Genomic DNA, 23,563 nt, shown 5'->3' on the forward strand with positions numbered 1-23,563 from the left:
ACTCACTGGGAAGAGGGTGTGAAGCTGTTGCTGTTGGCTGTGAGCTGGAAAGCAAGCAGACAGAGTCCACAGCACACGAGGGGAAGGAGATGCATGGCCAGGCCCAGCCCAGGGCTCCCCTGCTTCCCTCAAGCTCCTAAAGGCCCCTGGCTCAGAGCACCTGCTACACCCTGGTCACTCGGGGAAGGCTGGGTGCAGGGAGAGGTGAGAACTAGGAGAGTCGTGATCTGGGACTGGCCCAGAAAGGCCCAGAGCAGGTGGGACTGGGGAGGGAAGGCTGAGGGTGGGGGCCTTTCCGGTCCTCTGGGATTCCCCATAGACCACCAGGAGCTGGGCTGACTCAGGGAGGGTAACTGTCAGAGTTGCAACACATTCCCTCCAGTGCTTACTGTCAGGACAGGCTCCCAACCGATTCCCAGGCCTGGGTTTCTGCCACCAGGACCAAGGGGCAAAGAGAGGGAACAAAAGTGGGCAGAGAAGATCGGAGGGGAGAGGGACACCTGGTATCCCCTCTCACCTCCCTCATGTCCTCACCCTCCAACCCGGAGTGATTCCTTAGTCCTGACCTCCATCCACCAAGCAGAGCCCAACCCCTTCTCCCGTACCTCCACCTGCCCTCCAGGCTTGGGCAGACAGCACACTGCTGAGAGTTGTGGATTCCAATTCCCATCCTATCATTAGTTGGGGCACCCAGAGCCACCCCAAAATGCACCAAGGACAAGGAGGTGTGCTGGGTGATAAACAGTACCCTCTCAGCCCCCCAACAAGGATGGCTTTGCAGGCAGTAAGTAGGCACAGGTAAATAAATAGCTCCTTTATTAGTAGTATGTTACATTATTAAAGTGCATTGAGTAGAGATGCAGGGGCGGAAGCTAGAAGGCCACCGGCCCCAGACCCTGCCCCAGACATGCTGGAGGAGGGCCCAGCTCTTTGCTGAAATCCATGGACTGGGGGCAGGGCTGCCCCCACTGGAAGATTCACAGTTTAGCCTAAGTTAGGACTTGTCCTGAGCTGAAGGTGGGAGGCTAGGAGCATGGAAGCACAGCCCCTGGGGAAGGGGGCTGAGGGGAAGGGAGGAGGCCCCCTGCCCCCCAACCCCCAACGCCAAGGGCAGAGTCCTAGAACCTCCCCCTAAGGACCCGGCTCCTCCCTCTAAATGAACTCGGTGAACCTAGGGCTGTTTTTACCTTCCTCCCCCATCTCCCTCACCCACCCACTCCCATCAGCACCCCCATCCTGGGGGCTCATGCCTCCAGACTGGGCTCCCTAGGCAGAGCCAGCTCATGCCACTGTCTGCAAACCCATGCCTGTCCTTCCCTGGCCTCTCATCCCACCCCAGGGAGCCATAGACAGGGATCAGCCCCACCCCCACCCTTCCCAGCCCCTCCCTCTCCCCCCCAGCATGTAGTTTTGGTATTTTCATACAGATGCAGTCGGAAGTAGCTATACATGAAATAAGCCTAACATAAAAATAGAGCTTTTCCCGTCCTCCCGTCCGGAAAGCAAACATCTTTCAATAAACATGCAAGGCGGCTGTCGGGGACCCTGGCAGTGGTGAGGGAGCTGCGGGGCAGGGCCAGCCAGGGCACCAGCCGGCCCCTATCCGGGCTGTGGGGAGGGCAGGAGGGAAGGAGGCAGTGGGTACAGAGTCCAGGAGGACCCAGCCTCAGCCCCAAGGTCCAGAGACAGTGCCCCAGCTCCCCTTCCAGGACCCATAGGGTCTCAGGCAAGGAACATCACCAGTCCAGCGTGAGGAGTTTTCGGAAAACATTCTCCAGAAGATGGAGTCTTGGTCACGGATGCCCCAGCTTCATAGTCAGCACCTCCCACACACCTGGGGCCCAGCAGCCGCCTGCGGCTGGACATCTCCAGGCCTTTTGTCCCCCACAGGGTTATTTGGTCCCCTCGGAAGGTACATCAGGCACGGAGCTCCGGGGCCAGCCGGCTCTGCCTACGAGACTTCTCCAGCACCCCTAGTGGACCAGCAGGCCCAGTGCAAGTGTGGGCAGGACCCCCAGCCAGAGGGAGGTGGCCAGGACGCAGGCATGGCCCAGCAGGTGCTCGGCCAGCGCTCGGTCTTCAGGGAGCAGCTCCCAGTGCTGGGCCTCTCGGAGGTAGGAGCCCTCTCGGGCCTCACAGCGGTAGTGGCCATATTGGCGGGCTGTGAGGTTCTCGATGAACAGGATACAGTTGGGGCTCTGGTGCCCAGGCTCACAGCTCTGCTCCACATTTTCCTCATGGCGCCACGAGTAGGTGGCATGGCGGGACTCCATGGGGCAGCTCAGGTAGTAGCGAGAGTTCCGGGCCAGGGACACCTTCTGCAGGGGGGCCTCATCTGGGGGGTAGGGGAAGCAGCTGTGAGGAGGAACCAGGCTTCCCCCAAGACTGAGCTCCCAAATGAACACAGGGATCCTCATCCCACCCCATACCATAGGGCTCCCTGAGCAGAACACAGTCCGGCCCTCTGTGCCTGTGCCCACAGGCGAGGCCAGGCCTCCCTGAGATCGAGTGATCATGGTGTGGCTGTACCCCTCATATCAGACTGTGGCCTGCTGGCAGGGCCAGATCAAATACCTGGTTTGGGGTTGGGACACTCTTTGTGCGGCTCAGCTGGATTAATGGATTGCAGCAGTGGCCTGGGGTGGGAAGGAAAGAGGCTCAGGCTGCAGCCTAAACCCTGCCCATTCTCACCCCACCACAGTATCAGCAGAGAGGAGGGGCTGGCCAGAGCAGCCCTGCAAGACACTTCTTGCAGCCCTCCAACACCACCTGACTCCTATGTCCGCCCTCTCCCAGGGATCCTGGGCCACAGTACCTTTGGCAGCTGTAGATGGACACACAACGGTCCTGGTCCCAGCCACAGTAGGGGTCTCGGGACATGAGGCAGCCATGGCAGCCCCCACCATAGACGTCACACAGGTCCAGGGGCACCTGGCTCACCTCCCACTGTGACGTCACATAGAGCTTCCGCTGGAAAGAGAGCAAAACTTGGGTCAGACTAGGGCCTATGTACTGGCTTCTCAGTCCCTAGCCATGGCATCCCATAGCCTTGCAGGGCCTGGGATCCAGGGACTTTTTTTTGGTACCGGGGATCAAACTCGGGTCCTTTTGCTTGCGCAGCAGGTAGCAAAACCACTGAGCTAAATCCCTGGCCCAGAGACTCCTGTAAGGATGTGCAAGTTACTTGCAAAGCAGCCCTGCCCTCAGTGGGCTGTTAGGGAGCCCTGTGGGACCGATGGGGGTGGGGCTCACCCGCTCAGCATCCAGCGAGATGCCCTGGATGGCAGCCATGCGGTGGAAGGGCTGGATCTCCATGATGTTGAAGGCGACGCTGTGTTCCCGCTCTCCTGACTCCACCACCTTGTGGATGGTGCCCCTGTCTGTGGGCAGTGGGCAGAGGGTCAGTGGGCAGCACCTTCCTTTCAGGTGGGGCTGCCCAGGAAAGATGCAGGGTGGGGAGGGTTAGGGAGTTGTGACTTAGGCCACAGTCACAGGACTGCACCAGGTGGGATGAGGACAGTGCTAGTGGAGAGGACTGGAGCCCAAGGGCAGCCCGGAAGTTTCCAAGTGGGTCCAGTGAGGCCCCACAGCTCCCCAGAGAGGGCCCCTGTGTGCTCAAGGCTGCATGCACAGCCTCGGGCACTATCTTCCTGCTTTGCAGATAAGGGAGGCTCAGCAAAGCCAAGCAGCTGCTCAAGGTCACATAGCTGGTGAAAAGCAGGGTCCAAGGTGGAGCCAGGTCCTGTCAAAACCCCCTCAATTTCTTCCACGACACCCCTGCCTCTGGTCTCTTACGGGATATATTTTCTTTAAATACTTTTTTTTAAAGAATAATTTTAGATATCTAGAAAAGTTACAAAGATAGCACAGAGAGTTCCTGTCTTGCCTTCCCCAGCTTCCCCTAATGTGACCGCTTTACATAACCACGGAACATTTGTCACAACTGAGCAATTGACATTGGTGCGTTACTATTCACTAAGCTCAAACTTCATTGAGATTTCATGGGTTTTTCCACTCGTGTCCTTCTTTTGTTCCAGGATCCAATCTAGGACTCCACATTGCATACAGTCTTCAGAGATATTTTAATTTTTATAAAATCTTAGATCTGAAAAGAACCTTAGATTCCACAGAAGAGCTCCCAAGGTCACATATGCAGACTGCCTGCTAGGCCAACGCTCTCTCTGTTAGCTCCTGTTGGGGACTAGTGGGCATCCTGACCCCGGGTCCTCCTAATCCCACCTCATCTGCTGTCCCAGTTTGAAAAAGTCTCCTTTCCTCTTTCCCTCCCTCCCCATTTCCCAGGGTATCACCCGCCCCAAAAAAGCAGTCAGATGATTTCCTGCCTGGGATGGTTCCTCTATGGGTCTGTGATTCCCACCTGCAGACTCAGAGATGTGCCCCAAGGCTCCTTGGACTGACAAGCCCCAGCCCAGTTGCCCAAATGCATACCCGCCTGCATGCACGTATGAACACACAAATGCACGCCTTGCGCCTCCTTCCAAACATCCCCTCCAAGAACCTCTCAGAAACAAGACTCACTAACTTCTCCCAGTTACAAGAGCCTTGGCCTGTCCTGCACCAAGTGACCTCTCCTTCCCTGCTCCCCTGCCAGCCACAACAGCTAGACCAGCTACTGCTGCAGCAAAGCAAGGACAAGGGCCTGGCAGTGCAGCTGGGGCAGAGAGAGGGGAAAAGAAGTACAGTCCCAGGACCCAGAGCTCAGGTGCTCCCTGTGGGAAATTCTCCTAGAAGCTTCCAGGAACCAAACAATGGCCCTGGGGTTCCAGCTTCCAATCCAGCTGCGGTGGCTGAGTAGCCCCAAGATGAAGCAATGGCAGGAAGTAACACAGGGGAGTGTGAACAATGGCCCTTTCCAGTCCCTACCCCACAGTGACCTCCAAGCCCTCTCCTAGGACACCCTTCGGCCAGAGCCTGGATCTGGAAGCTGCCACAAACCCAGCTCAGGCAGCTCCTCCATGCTGGCTTTCCAGCATGTTGGGCATTTCCTGGTCACTGTACCAGCCACCCAGGGAACAGGAAAGGCAGCACCGGTCCTCTGGGAATGTGGCCAACGCTCTGCCATCTAGAATCTCTTCCTCCCGTCACAATGAATTCTTTGGATTCTACCAACTCCTCGAATGTCTCCTCTTACCTGCACCATCCCAAGGGTGCATGGGTCTCCTGCTGCTGGCAGCAGGCTCTGGGAAGCCCACGGTCAGGCCTTCCTCCTGGCTCTCCACATCCCTTCCTACCCCTTCTCCCTGAGTAGCTGAAGCTGCACCTGGCTTTGCTCCAACACCCCACATTTCCATCTCTAGTACCTGTGCGTGTTCTCCCCTCCTAGGTTGCCTTCCTCTCTTCTCTCTGTCCTCACCACCTCTGGGAAGCCCTCTCTTCCACAGCCACACACACACAAACCCCTGATGGCTCCAGCCACTCAATTCTTTCTGCATGTAAAGATCCAGCCAAATGTTACCTATGTTACTCTTTACGTCTCTCGTATCCACTTTTATACAGCAAGGTAGAGGTCCCTGGTTGGCCCCTCACCTGTGGTTAGGTAAAGCACATGGAAGGTCCCCTCATTTCTGGCTTGCATGCGGTGGACGACCACTTTCTGGTAGTGGTATTTAGAGTGGAACAATGGCATCTTCAGAGGTCCCATGGGCTCCACCCTCTGGGCCACCTCGGGGTGACTATCGGCCACCTGGAAGGTCTGTGTAGGTATGGGCTTCTGGTTCGGGAGGCACTGGGGAGGAGAGCAGGCCTGATCAGTGTACAGCTGGGGTGTAGGAGGGGAAGGCTAGGGCCTGGGCACCATGGGGTCACCACTCACCTTGCCAGGCCGAGGGTTGGGAAGGCCCATGTGGTAGCCCTTGAGTGAGGAGGTACGGAAGACCCTGTCGATGTCACCAAGGGAATAAACGCAGACAGCAGAGTAGTTCCTGTGGGACAGAAACCACCTCCTAACTCTAGGGCCCCTGCCTCTCTCTCAGGCCAGCCCCATGCCACACAGGGCATCACCACCACGCCCTGGCCCATGAGCTCAGTGAGCCAGGACTATCCCTGGAGCCAAGCCCAGGGCCTGGACCAGCATTATCAAATACCACTGAAGGGAGGGACGGAAGGGAGGGACAGAAGGAAGGAGAGAAAGAAAGAGAAAGGGGGGGAGGGAGGGAGGTAAGTTCAACCTTATTGCTTCCGGCTATAGTCTAAAACCACAGCTTATGTTGTATCAGAGCACTGTAGAGTTAAGAGGAGTCCTAACACAAGCTGGGTGGTTCTCCAGCCACTCTGGGCACAGGCTGTGGGGTGCTGGGGCCTCAGGAGGCCAGAACCTTGACCTTTTCCCACACAGGAGCCACAGAGCAGGGTCGTGGCTTTACCCACTTTGGCCTCCCCCGCCCGCTAAGCACTTTTGCCTGCCTTGTTTTTAATCAATGAGACTGATTAAGAAGTGTGAATTATCAGGCAGGGGTAGTGCTGAGCAGGCGTGATGGTACCCAGCACCCCAAGAGAGGCCCCAGCAGCCCATCCTAGGGCCCACACTGGCTCCAAGCACACACATGGTGGAAAACACAGGTGTGAGTGTGCACAAGGCATGTGCAGACTCAGGAATGCAGCAGAACACACATCGTATGGACAGCTCTGTCCTGAGCCTGTCATTCTGCTCATGCCACACAAACCCTGCCCTCAGCAAAGCCCAGGTCCAATGCCAGCGCCAGCCCTAGGGGGAGGGTCACTCACCAGGGGTTGGAGAAAACGCCATAGACCTTGGTGTCCTTCCAGTTGCCACTGGGGTCAGGAAGCAGGAAGACGTCCTGTAGCCGGTTGAAGTTCTTGTTGGTGGTGGCATCGCTGCACACTAGCATGGCTTTCAGGAAGGTGTTCCACTTAGAGACCGATAGGGAGCTCTCACCACCTTGGTCCCCCTGGAAGGGAGAGGCAGAGGAGGCTGTTCAGGACCTGTCTGTGCCGCCCCCACATCCAAGGCCCCTCTTGGGAACACCGTCACTATGCTGCTGAGGAGGAGAGCAGCTGCCAGGGAGGCCAGGAGCCACCAGGGTATGAGGGGACTGAGGCTGGTTTCGAGTCAGGCTGCCTGGCAGGTCTAGGGGCACAGGGCCCATGGTGGGTGCTGCAGCTTGGGTGCTGCAGCTTTGGTGCTAGGTCACCTCAGAGCAGACAGCTGACACACCTGCCACCCACATGTATGTACAAACACATACAAGCAGAATACTCCTGCATAAACACACTGATACACACTTACATACTCACATAGCACAGCATATTCATACAAGCAAAATAACTGTGTAAACACATGGTTGCACTCACACATGCCACAGGATGTTCATACAAGCAAAACACACCCATATAAACATCTTGTTACACACTCTCACACTCACACATGACACAGTATCCACACAAATGGAATACACATAAACACATTTGCACATTCATACGGCACACAGCATACCCATACAAGCGGAGTATACTCATGTAAGCATGCTTTTATACACTCACACATCCACATGGCAAGAATATGCATACAAGCAAAACACACCAGTGTAAACACGCTGTTACACACCTGCAGTCACACACAGCATAGCTTATTCATACAAGAGGAACACACTTATGTAAACACATGGTTAGACACTTGTACACAGCAGGATATTCACACAAGAAAGACACACTCTTGTAAACATACTGTTATATACATGGCACGGCATACAAGTGGGACATACTTGTGTAAATATGTCACCTACTTGCACATCTGCACAGCACATTCACACAAGCAGGACATATGTGTAAACATGGTTACACACATGCACAATTACACACATAATCTCAACATCTTTATACACACACACATGAACCCTGAATGCACACATCCCTTCCTATGGTCCTACACATAGACTCGCTCACACCTGTGCACACAGACACTCACTCATCCTCACACACTCAGCTGTGCTTGCACAGACACACACTGGCCCTCACAGCCACTCACCCTGCACAGCTGGGCAACACGGGACACGTTGAGAGGAGACTCAGGATTCTTGTCAGGATTGTCCTCCCGGAAGAAGTAATAGATCTTGTCATCGTAGGCCTGGTCTTGGTGCACAATGGTAGCCTTGATGAACTGCGGATCTGTGGGGACACAGGGTGTGAGGCTGGGGAGCCTGCATGCAGCACCACCCCCAACCTTGGGCAAAGCGGACCTGGAATAAACTTGAAACATGAGGCCCTGCACCCCAAGGGGCCATGGGCTCAGCAATTACACCCCACACCTGTTCACCCTCCTCCTACAAAGGTGTCATGGGCCCAAGAGCAATGACTTCATGCCTGGGGACTGCAGGAAGGCCCCTGTGGGCCCCTATGTCACTTCTGCCTAATTGGCAGAGCCTTAATGAGGAGGGGGGTGGACTGCCTACAGGAGCCCAGCAGAGGGACTGAGCAGCGAGTCTGGCCCCTGCTGTGTCTGGGCTTCCTCTGCATCTGTCCCCAGCATGTGGCAGGCCTATCCTGCCTCCACACCTCTGTATCCAGGTTCCTCTGTTCTCACACTCAAATTCCTCACGCTGGCTGCTCAGGCCTGCGCAAAGCTCCTTCTTTCCTGGGTGGTCCCAGGGGAGCCTTTCCAAGAAACATCAGGACCCTACCCAGCCCTACCCTGGGCATCCACACCCTCATCCACCCACGGCCAGGCCAGAGCCGACTCACTCTGCATGACAGTATCACTGGTGTACAGCTCGCTCTCACCCTGGATGCGGCGGAACCGTGGAATTTTCCCATTGTACTCCTGCTTCCGGATGGTGGAGTACACTTCATCACCTGGGGACACGAGGTGAGGGGCAGACGTGGGGAAGGGCAGGCAGCCCCTGCACGTTCCTCTCAGCTGGCCACTAGTCAGGAGCCCACCACCCCTCCCAGCCTGCAGCAACATCCTCAGGGACCCTGTCGCAGAACTGCCCTACCTTCAAACAGAACCAAGGAGTTCTCATCTGGGCTGAAGGGGGCGTAGCCTCTCATCTCGCCAAGCGGCACCACGGTGTCATTCACCTGGGGGAGCCCAAGGGGGCCAGATGGGCACACGATCTCATAGCCACTGCCCCAGGAGTGCTGGTCTCCTCCCAGGACCCTACACCATCAGAGATCCTGCCAAGGGGAGGCCAGCCTCAGAGTGGGAGCTGATCAGGCACATGGGCAAGGGCCTTCTCACCAGGTTCCAGCAGCTGGGCCGCCGGGCATTGGTGCCGCATGCCAGCAGCCCCTCACTCCGCCTCTCCAAGAGCGTGATGTAGTTCTCGCAGTCCTGCTAGAGTGGGGGAAAAGAAAGGAGACAGGAACTTCAGTCTCAAGGAAGGGCTGGGTGTGAGTGCTGGCCTCCCAGGACAGCCCAGAAAGGTACAGCTGACTGCATCTCCTCAGAACAGAGGCCGCCAAAGCTGTGCATGGTGGCACACACTTGTAATCCCAGCACCTGGGAGACTAAGGCAGGAGAATCACAGTGAGCTCAAGGCCAGCCTGGGCTATATAGTGAACCCGTCTCAAAAATCAAAAAACAAAGGCCACTAAAGAAGGACCATAGGTCCCCCTCAGACTGGGTGCCTAGGGCAGCAGAGCTTCTACCCAGACTTTCAAGGTTACCTCCCATTCCCCAGGGGGCCCTGTACCTTCTACACTCCCTCCCCAAACTTACCTGCTTATCCACACAAGTCCCCTTCGTAGAGCTGATGTTCACCTGGGGGAGGGGAGAAGCATTGGTCCTCTCTGCGTGGGCTAGGTGCCCCTACATGCTGTCCATTCAGCCTCAGGACAAGCCCTGCATGCACCAACCATTATTCTTATCCTCCAGAAGAGCAACAGGGCTCAGAGAGTTCGAATGGATTTCCTGGGATCACACAGGCTGCTAAGTCTAGTTCTTGAAACCAGAGCCCCACACTCTCAGAAGACAATCATGGGTCCTGGAGCCCAGCTTCTTGCCTGGCTTCCCTTGTCCAAGCATCCCACCCAGCCAAGTGTGTGTGTTTCCGGTTTTTCTCCATGTCACCCAACTCCCTGTTCCAGTTCCTTTAAAGAACCTCCCCTAGAAACCACTGGTGGGGATATAAAGGTGGAGGTTCCACTTTGGGAAGAGATACTGATCCCTTCCTGCTTCCTGCGGCCGCTCACCATGGCCACAGGGGAGAGAGAGGAGAAGTGGGAAGGGAGAGAGGTACAGGGCCCCAGCTCACCATGTGCACTGATGCGTTCTTGCCCTCGGGGAAGTCGAAGCGGTAGACCTTGCCTCGTCCACCCACCCAGACGGAGGGGCTGCCAGGCTCATGGAAAAGCACTGTGTGTGGCTCGGCCTGGCCAAAGTCCAGCCGGTCCTGCCCTGTGTGGCCTGAGGGGGAGGCAACAGGTGGAATGTTGAGGCTGGGGCACATCAGCACCTGCAGGCAATTAATGCCTGAAGCTCAGGGCACTGGGACGCATCAGAGACAAGGTTGGGGAGACTCAGAGAGCCATGGGCAGGAGAAGTAAGAAGCCCCTGGTGGAATCTAGCAACCAGCTGTCCTCACCCACACCCATGGCCCATCCCCTAGGAGGGCAGCCTCTCCCTCCCTGACAGTAAGTGTGACCTAAGGGTGGGAGAGGTTTGGGGACCTCTGGAGAGAACAGATCTGGCCCCTAAACACACACACACACACACACACACACACACACACACACAGATGGAACAGTGCTCATCAGCTCTGCCCCAAAAGTGGCTGTCTTGTCCCAAGACAGGGCAAGCAGCCCCACAGCCCCAGCCACCTGGGCCCTTCAGCAAGCAGCAGGACTTCCAGCACCCTCTTAGCGTTCAGATGCCCAGGAACCACTGCTCTGAACCCTCCTTCAGGAGGCCCCTTAATGGGCACTAGTCACTCCTCCCATTTCACAGCTGGGAAGACAGAAGTCAAGAGAGCACCCAAAGGCACAGGGAGGAGGTGGGTAGCTGGGCCATGCTCAGGTCCCCAGAGCCGGACTCTTTCAGGCCCCTTTCTGCTGGCTTCACCCTCCTGGGGGTGAGGGTCAGTTCTCCCTTCCCAGCAACTCTGGGACCTCAGCAGCCTGAGCCTTTCAGCAGAAGGGCTGACCAGGACAATTTTGAAAAAAAAAGCAAAAAAAACCCTGCAGCCACCGCCTCCACGGAGAAGCTGTCTCATCTTCGGTGACATTGCTAAGCTTGTCCTGGTTGCAGGACTAAATTACAGGGATGGGATAGCCTGTGGCTGTGGCCCTAGCAATCAGCCACAGCCAGCATCCTCCCACCTCTTGCCTCACCCAGGAACTTAGTTTGACCACTGTTTTTTCAGCTGCAGCAAACTCTGGGACAGAAAGTTTGGCAATGACACCCAAGCAGGACACACTCCAGCCCAGACAGCAAAAAATAGCCATTTTTCAAGTCTGTTCCCAGTCCCTCTTGCTGCCATCTGTACCATTTCTACTGATCCAAAAAGGGACAAGGGCAGTGACTGCTGAACCACACACTCCATGACCCACATCTTCATTCCCCCTCCTTAACAGGCATGTCTGTGAGGCCAAGCCATCTCCAGAAGTGATCATGGGCACATTGCATCTCTGCTTTGGCCTGGCTCACTGTACAAAGGAGGAAACTAAGGCCCCTGGGAGACAAGCCTAGCCCAGGGTCATAGTAGCAGACAGGACAGATCAGCTCATCTAGTCTTGGTTCTCAGAAGCATGGGGTAGGGAGATGTCAGGATGGTTGGCCACAAAGAAGTGTCGAGTTCACTGCCTTCTGGTTGGCGTGACCCAGGAGTTTAGGGACCCTGGTCCCCAGGGTTCCCTCCCACTAGCCCAAAGCTGCTGGTGCAGTAGGGGTGCAGAATCCAGGCAGATCTCTGGTGCTTTCCTGCTCCAGCCACCTTGCAGCTGGGGTAAAACAGGAGTGCTGGGGTCAGCGGCCCACAGACACATGATCCTCCTGACTCAGCTCCCAAGGTAACCCTCTCATCCGCAGCCCAGTCAGGCATCCAGACAGCTCTCCCCCCTCCCCCGCCCCTCCAGTCTGGCAGCCAGGAGAAGGTGCTTAGTCTGGAGATGCTGGTCTGGGGCCTGAGAAGTCTCAGCCCTCAGGCCACGCAACTCCCTTCCACCTGCACCCTGGGGCGGAGTAGGCAAGGCCAGTGCATTAACTCTACTCATGGGGAAAGGATGCAACTTGGGCTACCTGGAGGGAACCCAGAGTGGGGCTCCCAGATCTGTTAACGGGAGACGCTCTTCCCATAGCTGTGCCTCATCTGGATCTCCACTTGGCAGAGAGAGCTGTGAAGGACACGGCGGGGGGGTGGGGGGTGCTAGGAACTCGCCACAGCTTCTCTAGCACTTAGCACCCCATGTTGCACAGGTCATGGTGGAAGGGAGGGGACCTGAACCCTAGTGAAGGGAGGGTCACCCAGCTGTGGAGGCTTGGAGGCCATGTCACTGGCCCAAGGGCACCCAGCAAGGATGGTTTGGGTTTCTGGTACTCAGCAGTTCCAACAGAGGAGTCAGGCCAGACCCTGGAAAGCAAGGTCTGAGGAGGAAATCTGGCCCTACCCAGAAATCCAGTCTGAGGCCCGAGACTGCCATACCACAGAAAGCTCCTATTGCTTCCTCAGCAAAGAGAGCCCTGGGCAGCCCACAAGCATCTGCTGAGGACAGGAGGAGGACAGTCCTGTGCAAGGCCACAAACCTGTTCCCTATAAGCCCTGGCTGCCACGCTGGCTACAATGGAGCACAGGCAGGAGCCCAGGATCATCACCTCCCATGACCCCCAGGTCCCTGCCTGTACATCCATACTGGGCGGGGGGCGGGGGGCACCAGCTCAGGCTCAGGACAAGACCTTGGCCCAATCTCCACCCCAACCCCAGCCCCAGCCCAGCTCCCGCACTGCCTGAGGCCCTCAAAGGGCCTGATTGTGCCCGGGAAGTGTCAGAGCGGCAGCAACGCTATGAATACATGAAAGGGAGCTTTGTTCAGGTCAGCAGGCGCGGGGGCTGGGGGCACAGGGGCAGGAGGGCTGCCTGGAAGTGAAGAGAGCAGGCCCAGCCATTGTGGCCAGTCCCCGTGGCCCCGTGGGATCAACACAGGGAGAGCTGGACCAGGAGAAGGGGCAGCCTTCAAGGATCTACCCAGGCAGGGGCTGCACATGGCTGGAGCCTGTCCTACAAAGGCTCAGGCCAACGGAGCTTTCTCTTCACTGCCTTATGACCCCAGAGAGATGAGGAGGAAGACAAAGCTAGATGAGCCAGGAATGGGGGTGGACTGCAGGCAGTGGAAACAGCCTGGGCAAAGGTGGAAAAGCAGATTGTATGGCAGGTTCAGAAGACAGAGGCCATGCGATGCAACCCAGCAGAGTCCTGGAGAGAAGAAAAGGAGGTGGCCCCGTGTGATGGGGGAGGGGAGGTATGCCCGCCCAAGGACACACTGACCTGCTGCCCATCATCCCCCCCACTGCCTGCTCCCCACCGGCAGGGCCAGCAGTGGGAATGCCTCCTCCTCCCCGGCACTCCCACCTCCTGGCTCCCCCTGCTTCCCATCCTACATGTCTAAAAGGAGCACCGTCTGGCACCGTGTCTCCCCCCTCACTCCCCACCCTGACGCATTAGTGGCTGACTAAGTGGTAGCTAAAAGCTCCCAGAATAACCAGGGGTTCAGGAGAGGAGGGGGCTAGGGACACACAGGGAGGACATGGCCCCAAGGCAGGCTGGGCACAAGAAAATCCATCCCCACCTCATGTGATTCCAAGCCAATCCCAGCCCTGCTGGATGGAGTAGAGGCACATGCAGGCTACTGCACACCTAGACACTCCACGGGCACCTGGGTCCCCATGTCTACACAGTGGCTGAGCCCACACGGCCCAGCCCAGCTCCAGCCAGATACTGGGGATCAAAAGCATGGCTGGGCTGTGGGAGGCAGTCCTGTGCAGATACAGCCCCTCCACCAGGGAGCTTGTTGGGTTCTGGTCCAGCTGAACAGAATCAGGCCCTATTTCTCTTCCATCACTGTCCCCGAAGCCACTGTGGCCCGTCTGGACCCCTGTGGGGAGGGTTTTCCGAAAGCACCCGCCTGGTAGAACATCATCCCTCTGCTTATTCACCCTGGGTGCTGCTGCCATCTGCTCCCTGCCATCCCCATATTCTCCCTGCTTGTGAAAGAGGACAGCTTGAGGGAGGGTAGAAGAGGGCTGCTGTGCACAAACAAGGGCTGGGCCCTGTGGTCTGGTCCCGCAGGACAGCCTTCCAGCCTGACCCATTGACCCCATGAGCCTTGAGCGCCAACCTCAAGGAGCTCTTTGAAAATGTGCAGAGAGAATGGTAGGAATGTGAACCTCTCAGCAGGAACTGCTCACACCAGGCAGCCAAAGAACAGGGCCCAAGCCAGCCTCACTCTGGGGACCCAGCTACATCAGGCAGGAGCCTCTTCCCATAGCTCTGCCTCATCTGGATTCACCAGGCTATTCTCATCATGCTTGGTGAAGAAGGGAGCCGTGAAGGGACATGGGGGCCCTAGGAACTCGCCACAGCTTTTCTAGCCCTTGACACCCCATGTCGCACAGGTCATAGTGAAAGGTGGGGAACCTGTACTCTGGTGAAGGGAGGGTCACCCAGCTGTGCAGGCTCAGAGGCCAGAGAGTCTGTATCACTGGCCCAAGGGCAACCAGCAAGGATGCCTCGGGGTTTCTTGTACTCATCACCATACTGCATCTCTCTAGGATCACATCCTGGACACCTTAAGCCTCTGATTAGCAGACAGCAGTATCCTCAGCCTCTCTGCTTCCCTGTGTCATCCTTCCCTTGCCCACTAGGTACCAAGTCACTAATCTGACAACAGAAGGGAATCACCTGCCCACCCATCTTCTAGGTAAGGCCTGATCCCCAGGGCCCCCCCGGCACTCAATCTCAAACCCAAAGGCATGATTAATGGCGGTGCCACATCAGGGTGAAAAGTAACTTCCACTGGCAGCAGGCACCAGAAGCAATGCTTACACCAGCTCAGCCTCTTCTGATATGGCCAGGATAGAGGGCGTGAGAAGCTACCTCCAGGGTGGTGCTGCCTGGTGTGAAGGATAGGGCATGGTCATTATCAGTATCCTGACAGGGCTAGGTTCCAACCACTGCCTGGCAAGGTCAGGGCCTTGAGGTGGTGCTCTGCCCGTGAAGAAATGAGAGGTCTGCCCACTTTATCAGCTACAGGACAGCAAGCCAAGTGGCAGGTGGAGTGGGAACAAGGTCAGCCATGAGTGGGAGGGAAAGCGGGCCATGTGTGGCTCCAAGAAGCCTCCAGGTCCCTTTGGCAGCTGGGCAGCTGGCTGGCTGTGATGCTCAGCAGGCGCCGGGCCTTCTTGAGCTCAGTTTCCTCTGACGTGCATGGAGGGGCTGGGTTTTATGACCCACCATGATTCTTAGAACAAATGATAAAACATTCAGGAGTGAATTCATGGGTCTTTTGGGAAAGTGTGAGTCCGTGCCTGCTGTAGAAGTCGGAGCTTTCTGGAAGTGAGGGCAGCAGAAGCTGACATCCTCATCCACTTCCTGAATGAGCCCCCTAAATCCTGGGTCTGCACCCTTGTTTTACAGACAGGAAGATGAAGGCCCTTCCAAGCCCCCAAGGCCTGGTGCCCTCTGCCTGGCCTCACTGTGCTCAAAGGACCTGAAAACTTGGCTGGTGGGGAGGTCTTGGGGACCAGGAGCAGTGTGAGAAGGAAGTTTTGAGGGAGCTGAGTCGGGTTCCAGGGCCCAGGTCGGGAGGGAAGGTTGGCATAGAGCCTAACTAGAGTGAGGAGGCTCTGGGCTCAAGCCCGGGAGGCAGGAAGCTCAGGGCCAGCATCATGTCCTGTCTGACTTCCACCCGTTCTCTAGCCCAGCAGGTTCCAAAAAGCCCCAAAGTGAGCCCAAGGTCGCCTGGTGGCCTCTTCAAAGCACAGGATGGACAGAAATACAGAGGTCAGGAAGAGGGCAGAGGATGGCTACACCACTCTGTGCAAAGGGAGGGAGGCAGGTGGGAGATTGCTGTGAAGCAGAAGGTTCCCGGGCCTGGCCTTAGCCAGGCCAGCAGGGGGACTGCACGAGGGCAGCCGGCCAGCACTGCCCACAGGGAGAGCTGGCAGGGGCCAGGCTGGCAGGCCACATTCCACAGATGCCAAAGGAGGAAGAAGATGATGAGGACAATACCCTACCCCAACCTTTCCAGAACATTTTCCTGGTACCAGACACTATCTCCAGTGATTTTGGATACCCTGACTCAATCACCACTGAACTCCTATGAGGAATGGTCTCTCATTAGCCCCACTGGTGGAGGACAGTGATGCACCTAAGTGGAGCAGAGGGTGACACTAAAGCAGCCCAACTCCAGGATATGTGCTTAGAACACTGTTCTCCAGGGTGGGCCCATGAGGACTTCCAGGCCAGCCCCTCCCACACAGAGGAGGAGGCTACTTGGCCAAGAAGGCCTGACCTGCACCCATGACACCCTGAGGCATGTATATGAGCAAGCCTGGGTGTGCAGGCCCACAGAGAGCAGGAATCTGGGGGTGCAGCTAGGGTGATGGCCTGGAGTGCCGGCCAGCATGACTAATTGGAAAGCTAAGTCTCCTGGATCTCCGCCTCCATTGGAAAATAGTTTTTTGGAGCTGACCATAGGGATAGGCAGGGGGGCCCTTTTACTGCATACCCACTTGAGTTCCCTCCCAGTAGCCCCGGCCAAAACACTCACCAAGAACCCACCCTGGCTCCCAACTGCACATCCCCAGTAGGAGGGCCCAACTCCCCAGACAGGGTGATCAAGGCCACCTCAGCCCTATGTACCTGTGCCATGGCTCATGCCCATTTCTTGGCTTGCCCTTGACCCTTCTCTGCTGCACACGGCTCTCCCCTTGGCTCTAGGAAGTGCTCTAGAATGCACTGGGCCTCACTGCCCCATCCTCCCAGCCCTGTGCCATCCACCATCTGGCACACAGCGACTCCTCTCAGACCCCACTGTCTGATGGGATTTCACCAGGGCTGTGGGGTTCTGCATGGGGAGGCCGTCAGCACCCACTGCAGGGCTGGCAATGAGGGGACAGCTCTGATGACACAGAAGGGCAGCAAGAGCCCCACTCCAGCCTCCTCCTTTCCTCTCCCAGGAAGCTTTTCCTGACTACACCAGCTCACATCTGCAGCTTGCCTGCTCTCACCTCTGTCACAGTCCTGGGCTATCCCTATGGGTTAATCCTGACTTCCCAGGAGGGGGTCCCGGCTCCATTACAGCAGGAGGCACCTGAGGGCTCCCCAAGGGCAAACCCAGGGCTTCTCCCACTGTTCCCCAGAGAAGCTGAACACAGATGGACATATGCGTGGGGGTGAGGGCTGGGTTCCTTCCACAGTGAGGGGTCCCCCTGGAGGTACTGGCCCAAGGCCTAAGGCTCCAATTAGAAACAGGGGATATAGGGGGGCACACGGCAGAATCAGCCTAATCCCAGGCTGCCGTGACAGTTAAACCCAGATTAGCCCAAACTGTGATACAGGTCAACCTGCCCTGGGAACCGCAGCCCAGCCAACCCAAGGAGGGACCAAGAGAGGGGTGTTCTGAAGAGAGGCTGTCCTGCCACAGACAGCTGAGACAGGCCAAGAGCCAGCAGCAAGCTCTGGACTTCCGGCCAGTCCCTGTCATCTCCTGGACTTAGTTTCCCCATCTGGGGACTGTGGGAGTGGGCCCAGCTGATCTCTGGCATCTCTCTCCTAATGTCCTAAGCTCCATGCGTCAGGCTGTGTGGGCTGAGGTCACCCATGAAACTTCCTCAGGAACTGAGATGGAACCGAGGGGACCCTGAGGCAGGAGAGGGGAGGGAAGGACAGCGGAATGAAAGTGTTCTGGCTACCATTAGGCAGCCCTGGGGTTATGCGTTCCTGCTGAATGCTGAGCAGTGAAGCAGAGGGACAGAGGTGCCTTGAGGGCCACAAGGCAGGGCCTGGTGGAAAAAAGGGCCTGGGGAGCCACCCAGGACACAGGCCAGGTCCTCTACCTTCTATTTTTCTCTCTGTCCCACTTGGCTTGACAGGACAGCTAGACACATACCTGGCTAAGATTAGCCCTCCCTGCAAAGCCAGGGCAGGGCAAGGACCATCTCTACCCCATGCCCCAAAATGGTCAGGCCTCTGGGACAGCCTGACCTGTCTAAAAAAAGGAAACCAAAAGAAGCGGAAACCTTCCGTCAGTCTCTTGTGACACAGCAGCACTGGGTGAGGCAGGGCCTCAGCTGTCAATTCAAGGGCCACCCACTCCCAGGACTGCCCCCTGCATTCTCTGGGACCCTGTCTCCTACACTGAGCCCACATCCTGCCTAGCATGGCCCTCATCAGGGAGAGGCACTGAGCTTCCCCAGTTTCCCCCAAGTGCTCAGGAGCCCACCCTCAACCCAGACAGTGATCTGCCCCCACAAAGGGGACCAAGGATCCCAGAAGGGGAAGCTGTTCAGAGGAAGGTCCCCACCCCTCCCCCACAGCAGGAGAGGAGGGCCTACAGGAATGAGGAGGGCTCCTCCCCAAATGCAGAGTCTCTGGAGAAGAGCGGGAGGAGTTGGGGCTCAGGATGGGCCTCCTCACCTGGAGAACCCCAGGGGAAAGCCCTGGTCTCCCTGACCCCAGCCCCAGCTTGCCACCTGGGAACTCTTGATGGTCCTGGCATTGCCAGCACTGGAGAGACCTTTCCTGCCTGTCATGGTCCTACTCCAAATGACACAGCATCCTCCCCACTGCTGGGCTCAAATGTCCACTCCTGGCCCCAGACCCACCTCCCTCTGGAGGCCCTCACACCCCTTGTTTCCTCTCTACAGTTCTTGATGCATGTTTTGGAGTCTGAGATCCTGTCAAACAGGATGCTTCTTCCTGTACCTTTCCTCACCAAGCCACCTCCTACTCCTGCCACCTGGCTGTCACTTCATCCAGGAAGCCCTCTGACTGGCAGACTGGGTTGGGCATCTGCTTGGCCTCCACAGCTCCCCTCAGGTATAGGGCCTGCAAGACTTCATCATACCTGTGGGTTTAGTGCCCCGTCTCCCCCTCTATGGGGGCCTCAAATCATCTAGTTTCTTATTGCTGGATCCCCAAGCCCAGGCCCAGGCCCAGCACAAATGTTGGTCCCAGAAAATATTGTCAGAATGAGAACGTCAACCCATGGAGCCACCAGCCAACAAGACACTTCCTCCAACAGATCCTCAGCATTGGGCCCATGAAACAAGAACACAACAGGGGTGTGGTGGCACACACACCTATGATCCCAGCACTCAGGAGGCTGAGGCAGGGGGATTGCTTTGAGTTTGAGGCCAGCCTTGGCTACACAGCAAGACCTTGGCTCAAAACAAACAAACAAACAACAACAAAAGAACACAGTAAAAACACAAAACTCAAGATTTTCCCCTGAACTTCCAGGTTTCAATTATTCAAATTCTGCTGGTAATATCTGAACAGACCTTAGCCCAGTCTTTCCTATTCTGGAGAAGCAGGAATCCTGAGGTATTATGGCTCAGAAACAAACGAGCCCCTAAATCCAACCTCTTTGGGTATTTGGGGAAACTGAGGCTTAGATAAAGGCAAGGACCTGCCCAGAGGCACCTAGCAAATTAAGCAAGAGCTGGGACCAGGGTCCATTCCAACCTCTTCTACACTCACAATCTTCACTGCCCAGGACAAAGCAATCACAGAGCTTGATAGAAAGTTCCAGTTGTCGGGGATTTAGCTCAGTGGTTTTGCCGCCTGCTGCACAAGCAGAAGGACCAGAGTTTGATCCCCGGTACAAAAAAAAAAGAAAGAAAAGTTCCAGTGACATCACCACACACCAATTCCATCTTAGGAAATTCCTTCTTTCCTTTTGGGAATTTCCCCCGCCCTCCCCCAGGCAGTTCAGCAGGGGAAGTTCACCTTCAAGGTAATGAACACATCTAAATCCCGGAGGGGGGCAAGGATTTCCACTGGAAATGCTGATGCTTAGGGGACCCCAGCTGTGACCTCATCCCTGCAGGAGGTGACAACAGCCCTGGGGAAAAGCCCTATAATGGCTCCCCAGCAGCCACCAAGTCAACAATAACATCCTGTTGTTCAACTGGACCAAAGAAGCAGAACCAGCTGGACAGGTAGAAATTAGAGCCCAGACTCCTTCCCTTGGGTAGACAGTCTCATTCTGCTTACCTCTGACCTTCTGGGCCAAAGCCAGCTTGGGTTTGCGCATCTCCTCCGACCTCTGAGGGACCAGGGTGGGGATACAGCTCACATGGCCATGCCAACCTCCTGCCAATCCCTGCCCTCACCTGTAATCCATTACCCCCTTCCTGCCCCTGCTGGAAGGGAGCTCAGGACCAGACATTCACATCCTTGAAGGACCCGTATGTCTGCAGTGCCCAGGGCAACAACCCCCAGAGCCCATCCTCCTCAGGCAAGCTCTGAGGTCACCACCAGATGCACAGCCCAAGGACACCCAGCAGGTCCATGCAGCACCTCCTTCCTCCTGCCCAAGGTGCTCTGCACCAGGCCTTTATTAGGCTGTAGAGGCAGCAATATCCCCAACAACTGCAGGATGGAACCCTCCTAGAACCTCCCCCAATTCTTCCCTAGGGCTTGGTGTCCAGCAGAAGAAGAACTTTCCATAACAATTCTCATTCCTGTACCTGTCCTTGTTCAAAACTAAAATTTCATCATGCCTTGTACAGAAACGGCTCTGGAGCTAGTATGGTGGCGCACACCTATAATCCCAGTGCTTTAGAGGTTGAGGAGGGAAGATTGCTGAAAGTCTGAACAACCTGGGCTACATGATAAGTTCAAAGCCAGCCTGAACAACATAGCAAGACCCTGTCTCACTAAACCAAAAAACAAAAGGAAAAGAACAAGCAGGTGGGCTCTGAACAATCATCATCCCTGATCTAGTCATTCTTGGAGACCACCATACCCACCTACCCACTGGTAGATAGGGCTCCAGACTCTTAACAAGCCTGGGAAGGACCCCTCTTGCTCTACTCCTGGGGTTGCCCTACCCAAACCCAGTCCTGTCCGACTACCATGTGTCACCCCACAGGAGACAGGAGGCAGCTGTCAGCCTGGGCACACTGTCATCAGCCTGGGGGGCAAGTGAATGCCAGGGCCTGTCTAGCCAATAGGACACCTGGCACCAGAGAAGGAGATCACAGACTGTCCTTGGATAAGATTGATGAGTAAAGGGCTGGGGATGTAGCTCAGAGTGCCGCTCCTGCTTGGCAAGCGCAAGGTCCTGAGTTTGATCCCTAGTACCAAAAAAAAGAATTGGTGAGTAAAGTCTGGCATGATGGCACATGGGAGGCACTCAAGCTACTGAGGCAGAAGGATCGAAAGTTCAAAGCCAGGGCTGGGGATTTAGCTCAGTGGTTTCGCCTCCTGCTGCGAAAGCGCAAGGACCCGAGTTCGATTCCCGATACCAAAAAAAAAATAGAAAGTTCAAAACCAGCCTGGAACCTTAGCAAGACCCTGTCTCAAAACAAAATAAAAAGGGTTAGGGTTGCAGCTCAGGGGTAGAGAGCTTGCCTAACATTCTCAAAGCCTTGGGTTCAATCCCCAGCACCAAAAAAAAAAAAAAAAAAATTAAAAAAGACTGCCAAGTTGGTGGACTCCAGCCAGAGGGGTCAACAGCCTGATAAAGGCCTACATTACCAAGCAGAAACCATGCCTGAGTGTCAGTGCAGTGAACTTCAGGCAGGGAAAGGCAGGCACAGAGTTGAGTGGAAAGTGGGCAGGAGGGCTGAAAGCAGCTTCAAATAGCACTTAATACACACATACCCATCCCAGGTATTTAGTCCCTAAGCTGAGGCTAAGAAGTGTGTATGCTTTAAGGGGGGGGGGGTCCGGGGAAGACTGAAGGGTAGGCAGGAGAGACAAAGAGGTTTAATTCAGAACACCCAGACATGCCGTTTTGTCCCTTCAAAGTGCTCAGGCCCTGTGCTGTCCAGAAAAGCCAAGGGGATCAAAGAAAGGTAAAGACTCAGGGAGGGCGAAGGAAGCCTGAGCTGTAGCTGGCAGGTCTGAGAAGTGTGCCAGTGCCCACCATGAGCAGGCACTGGAGCTCTAGCCAAAGTGCTCCACTCCATCAGGAACACCCAGAGCACGGCATTTATGGCTGAAGAAGCGCTTAAGTCCTGCCCCCCTTCCTCACTCCCACTAGGGCTGGTCCTGGCCAGATCAGGGCTCCCACCTGCATAGTGAGCGCGCGCTGCCCAGTGACCTTGGGCAAGTCACATTCCTTCGCTGCTACTGCAGCAGTCCCGGCCAGTATCTCGTGTGTGGGTTTTTCCTCCTCAGCTAAGAATACCTGCCCCAGATAATCCTTAGCCTCCCAAAAGTGCTCGGGGCGCCTTGCAAATCGCCAGAGGCATCAAAGGGAAAGGATGGGGCCCAGTCCAGACGAGTATCCTCACCCCTGCTGTGAGTCCCCTGCCCCCACCAGAGGGGGGCTGCAGAGACGCCAAATTTGGGGACAGAGCCAGTTGCCTGGGGGCGGGGAGAGGCATTTGTGTGCCAATGCAGGGGAGGGGAGCTAGGTCCCTAGCGGCAGAAAGCCTCAAACCCCTGCCTAGACAGCTCTCTGTCCCATTGTACGAGGGGTCTAAACTAAGCCGCCCCTGGGGGAGACTCCATCCCCCAGGTTCTTGTGTGCAAAAGGCTGCAACTCCGCCCTAGACCTGCACCTGGGGTCCCAAGGGCCTCGCCCCACCCAGTAGGCACTGCCCCCCTCACTAGCGCGATTACGGGTGACAACTGCCACGTGCGGGCGAGGGGGGAGCGGCCGGTCCCGGTACTGCAGAGACAGCGCCCAGGCTCCCCGGGCCCCCCGCCCGCTCTAGCCCCGGCCCGCCGCAAGGCGCCCACCCCCATGCGGGGCCCGCGCTCCGGGCCGGGGCGGGGGCGGGGGCGGGCGGCGGGGTCTTTGTTCCCGCAGCCCGAGCGCGGCGGCGGCGGCGGCAGCGGCAGCCGGTCCAAGCCCCCTTCGCCGCCCCAACCCGAGCCCCGCAGCCCGCGAAGCCAACAGCCTGGAAGAAGGGGCCAGGGAGCGCGCCCGGGAGGGTCCTGCGTGGAAGACCCCGCGCCGAGCAGAGGGCGGCCGGGCGAAAGGGGCTCGCACCTGCCTGCGCTGCGGCTCCGCTCACTTGGAGCGACTTGGCCGGCGCGTCCCCGCACCGGCACCTGCAGCCGAGCCCGCTCCGCACGCAGCGCGCGCCCCGGCCCGCCGGGGAACGGCACCGCAGCGCCGCGCACTCTGCTCCGCGCCACACACTCGCCCGCCCCGCGCAGCGCCCACCCGCGCCCCCGGCCCCGGCGCCGCCTACCTCTCCAGATGGCGGAGATGCGGGGTCCGCTCCTCGGGTGGCCCTGGGCGGCGGCGGCCGCCGCGCACAGCTGCAGCAGGAGCCGCAGCAGGAGCCCGCACCGGGCCAGCGGGCTGGGGACTCTGGCGGGCGGTGCGCTGGGGGCTGCACGTTCGGGAGGAGGAGGCGTCATCCCGCAGCCCCGAGCGACAGCAGCAGCAGCCGAGACTGAGCCAG

At 57.1% G+C, this 23,563-nt stretch overlaps 1 protein-coding gene across 2 annotated transcripts; it reads right to left on the reverse strand.

The window, feature by feature from the left end:
* Positions 1–799: 799 nt before the first annotated feature.
* Positions 800–23,563, reverse strand: Sema7a (semaphorin 7A (JohnMiltonHagen blood group)). 2 transcript variants are annotated; one of them, XM_004855470.3, is made up of 14 exons: positions 23,348–23,563; positions 10,233–10,384; positions 9,698–9,739; positions 9,218–9,310; positions 8,973–9,057; positions 8,719–8,829; positions 8,006–8,145; positions 6,745–6,929; positions 5,834–5,942; positions 5,548–5,746; positions 3,253–3,380; positions 2,816–2,970; positions 2,575–2,636; positions 800–2,335 (listed from the first exon to the last, which is right to left on the reverse strand). In XM_004855470.3, the coding sequence occupies exons 1-14, from the start codon at positions 23,517–23,519 to the stop codon at positions 1,974–1,976; spliced, it is 1,995 nt and encodes a 664-aa protein (XP_004855527.1). In that variant the 5' UTR covers positions 23,520–23,563; the 3' UTR covers positions 800–1,973. The 2 variants fall into 2 exon arrangements, with proteins under 2 accessions (XP_004855527.1, XP_004855526.1); XM_004855469.3 differs by having other exon boundaries at positions 9,218–9,313.

This window comes from Heterocephalus glaber, unplaced genomic scaffold (genome assembly GCF_053883595.1).
Source record: "Heterocephalus glaber isolate CG9 unplaced genomic scaffold, H.glaber_assembly_v1.0 deba00001689, whole genome shotgun sequence".
Taxonomy (NCBI): Eukaryota; Metazoa; Chordata; class Mammalia; order Rodentia; family Bathyergidae; genus Heterocephalus; species Heterocephalus glaber.

Bases quoted from the DNA above. Each gene is read 5' to 3' on its own strand.
- Sema7a (XM_004855469.3), bottom strand. From the start codon at position 23,519: ATGACGCCTCCTCCTCCCGAACGTGCAGCCCCCAGCGCACCGCCCGCC. The intron at 2,637-2,815 runs GTACTGTGGCCC...TTCCCACCCCAG, and splicing joins TCCATCTACAGCTGCCAAAG to GCCACTGCTGCAATCCATTA. The intron at 2,336-2,574 runs GTATTTGATCTG...CCTACCCCCCAG, and splicing joins GTGTCCCAACCCCAAACCAG to ATGAGGCCCCCCTGCAGAAG.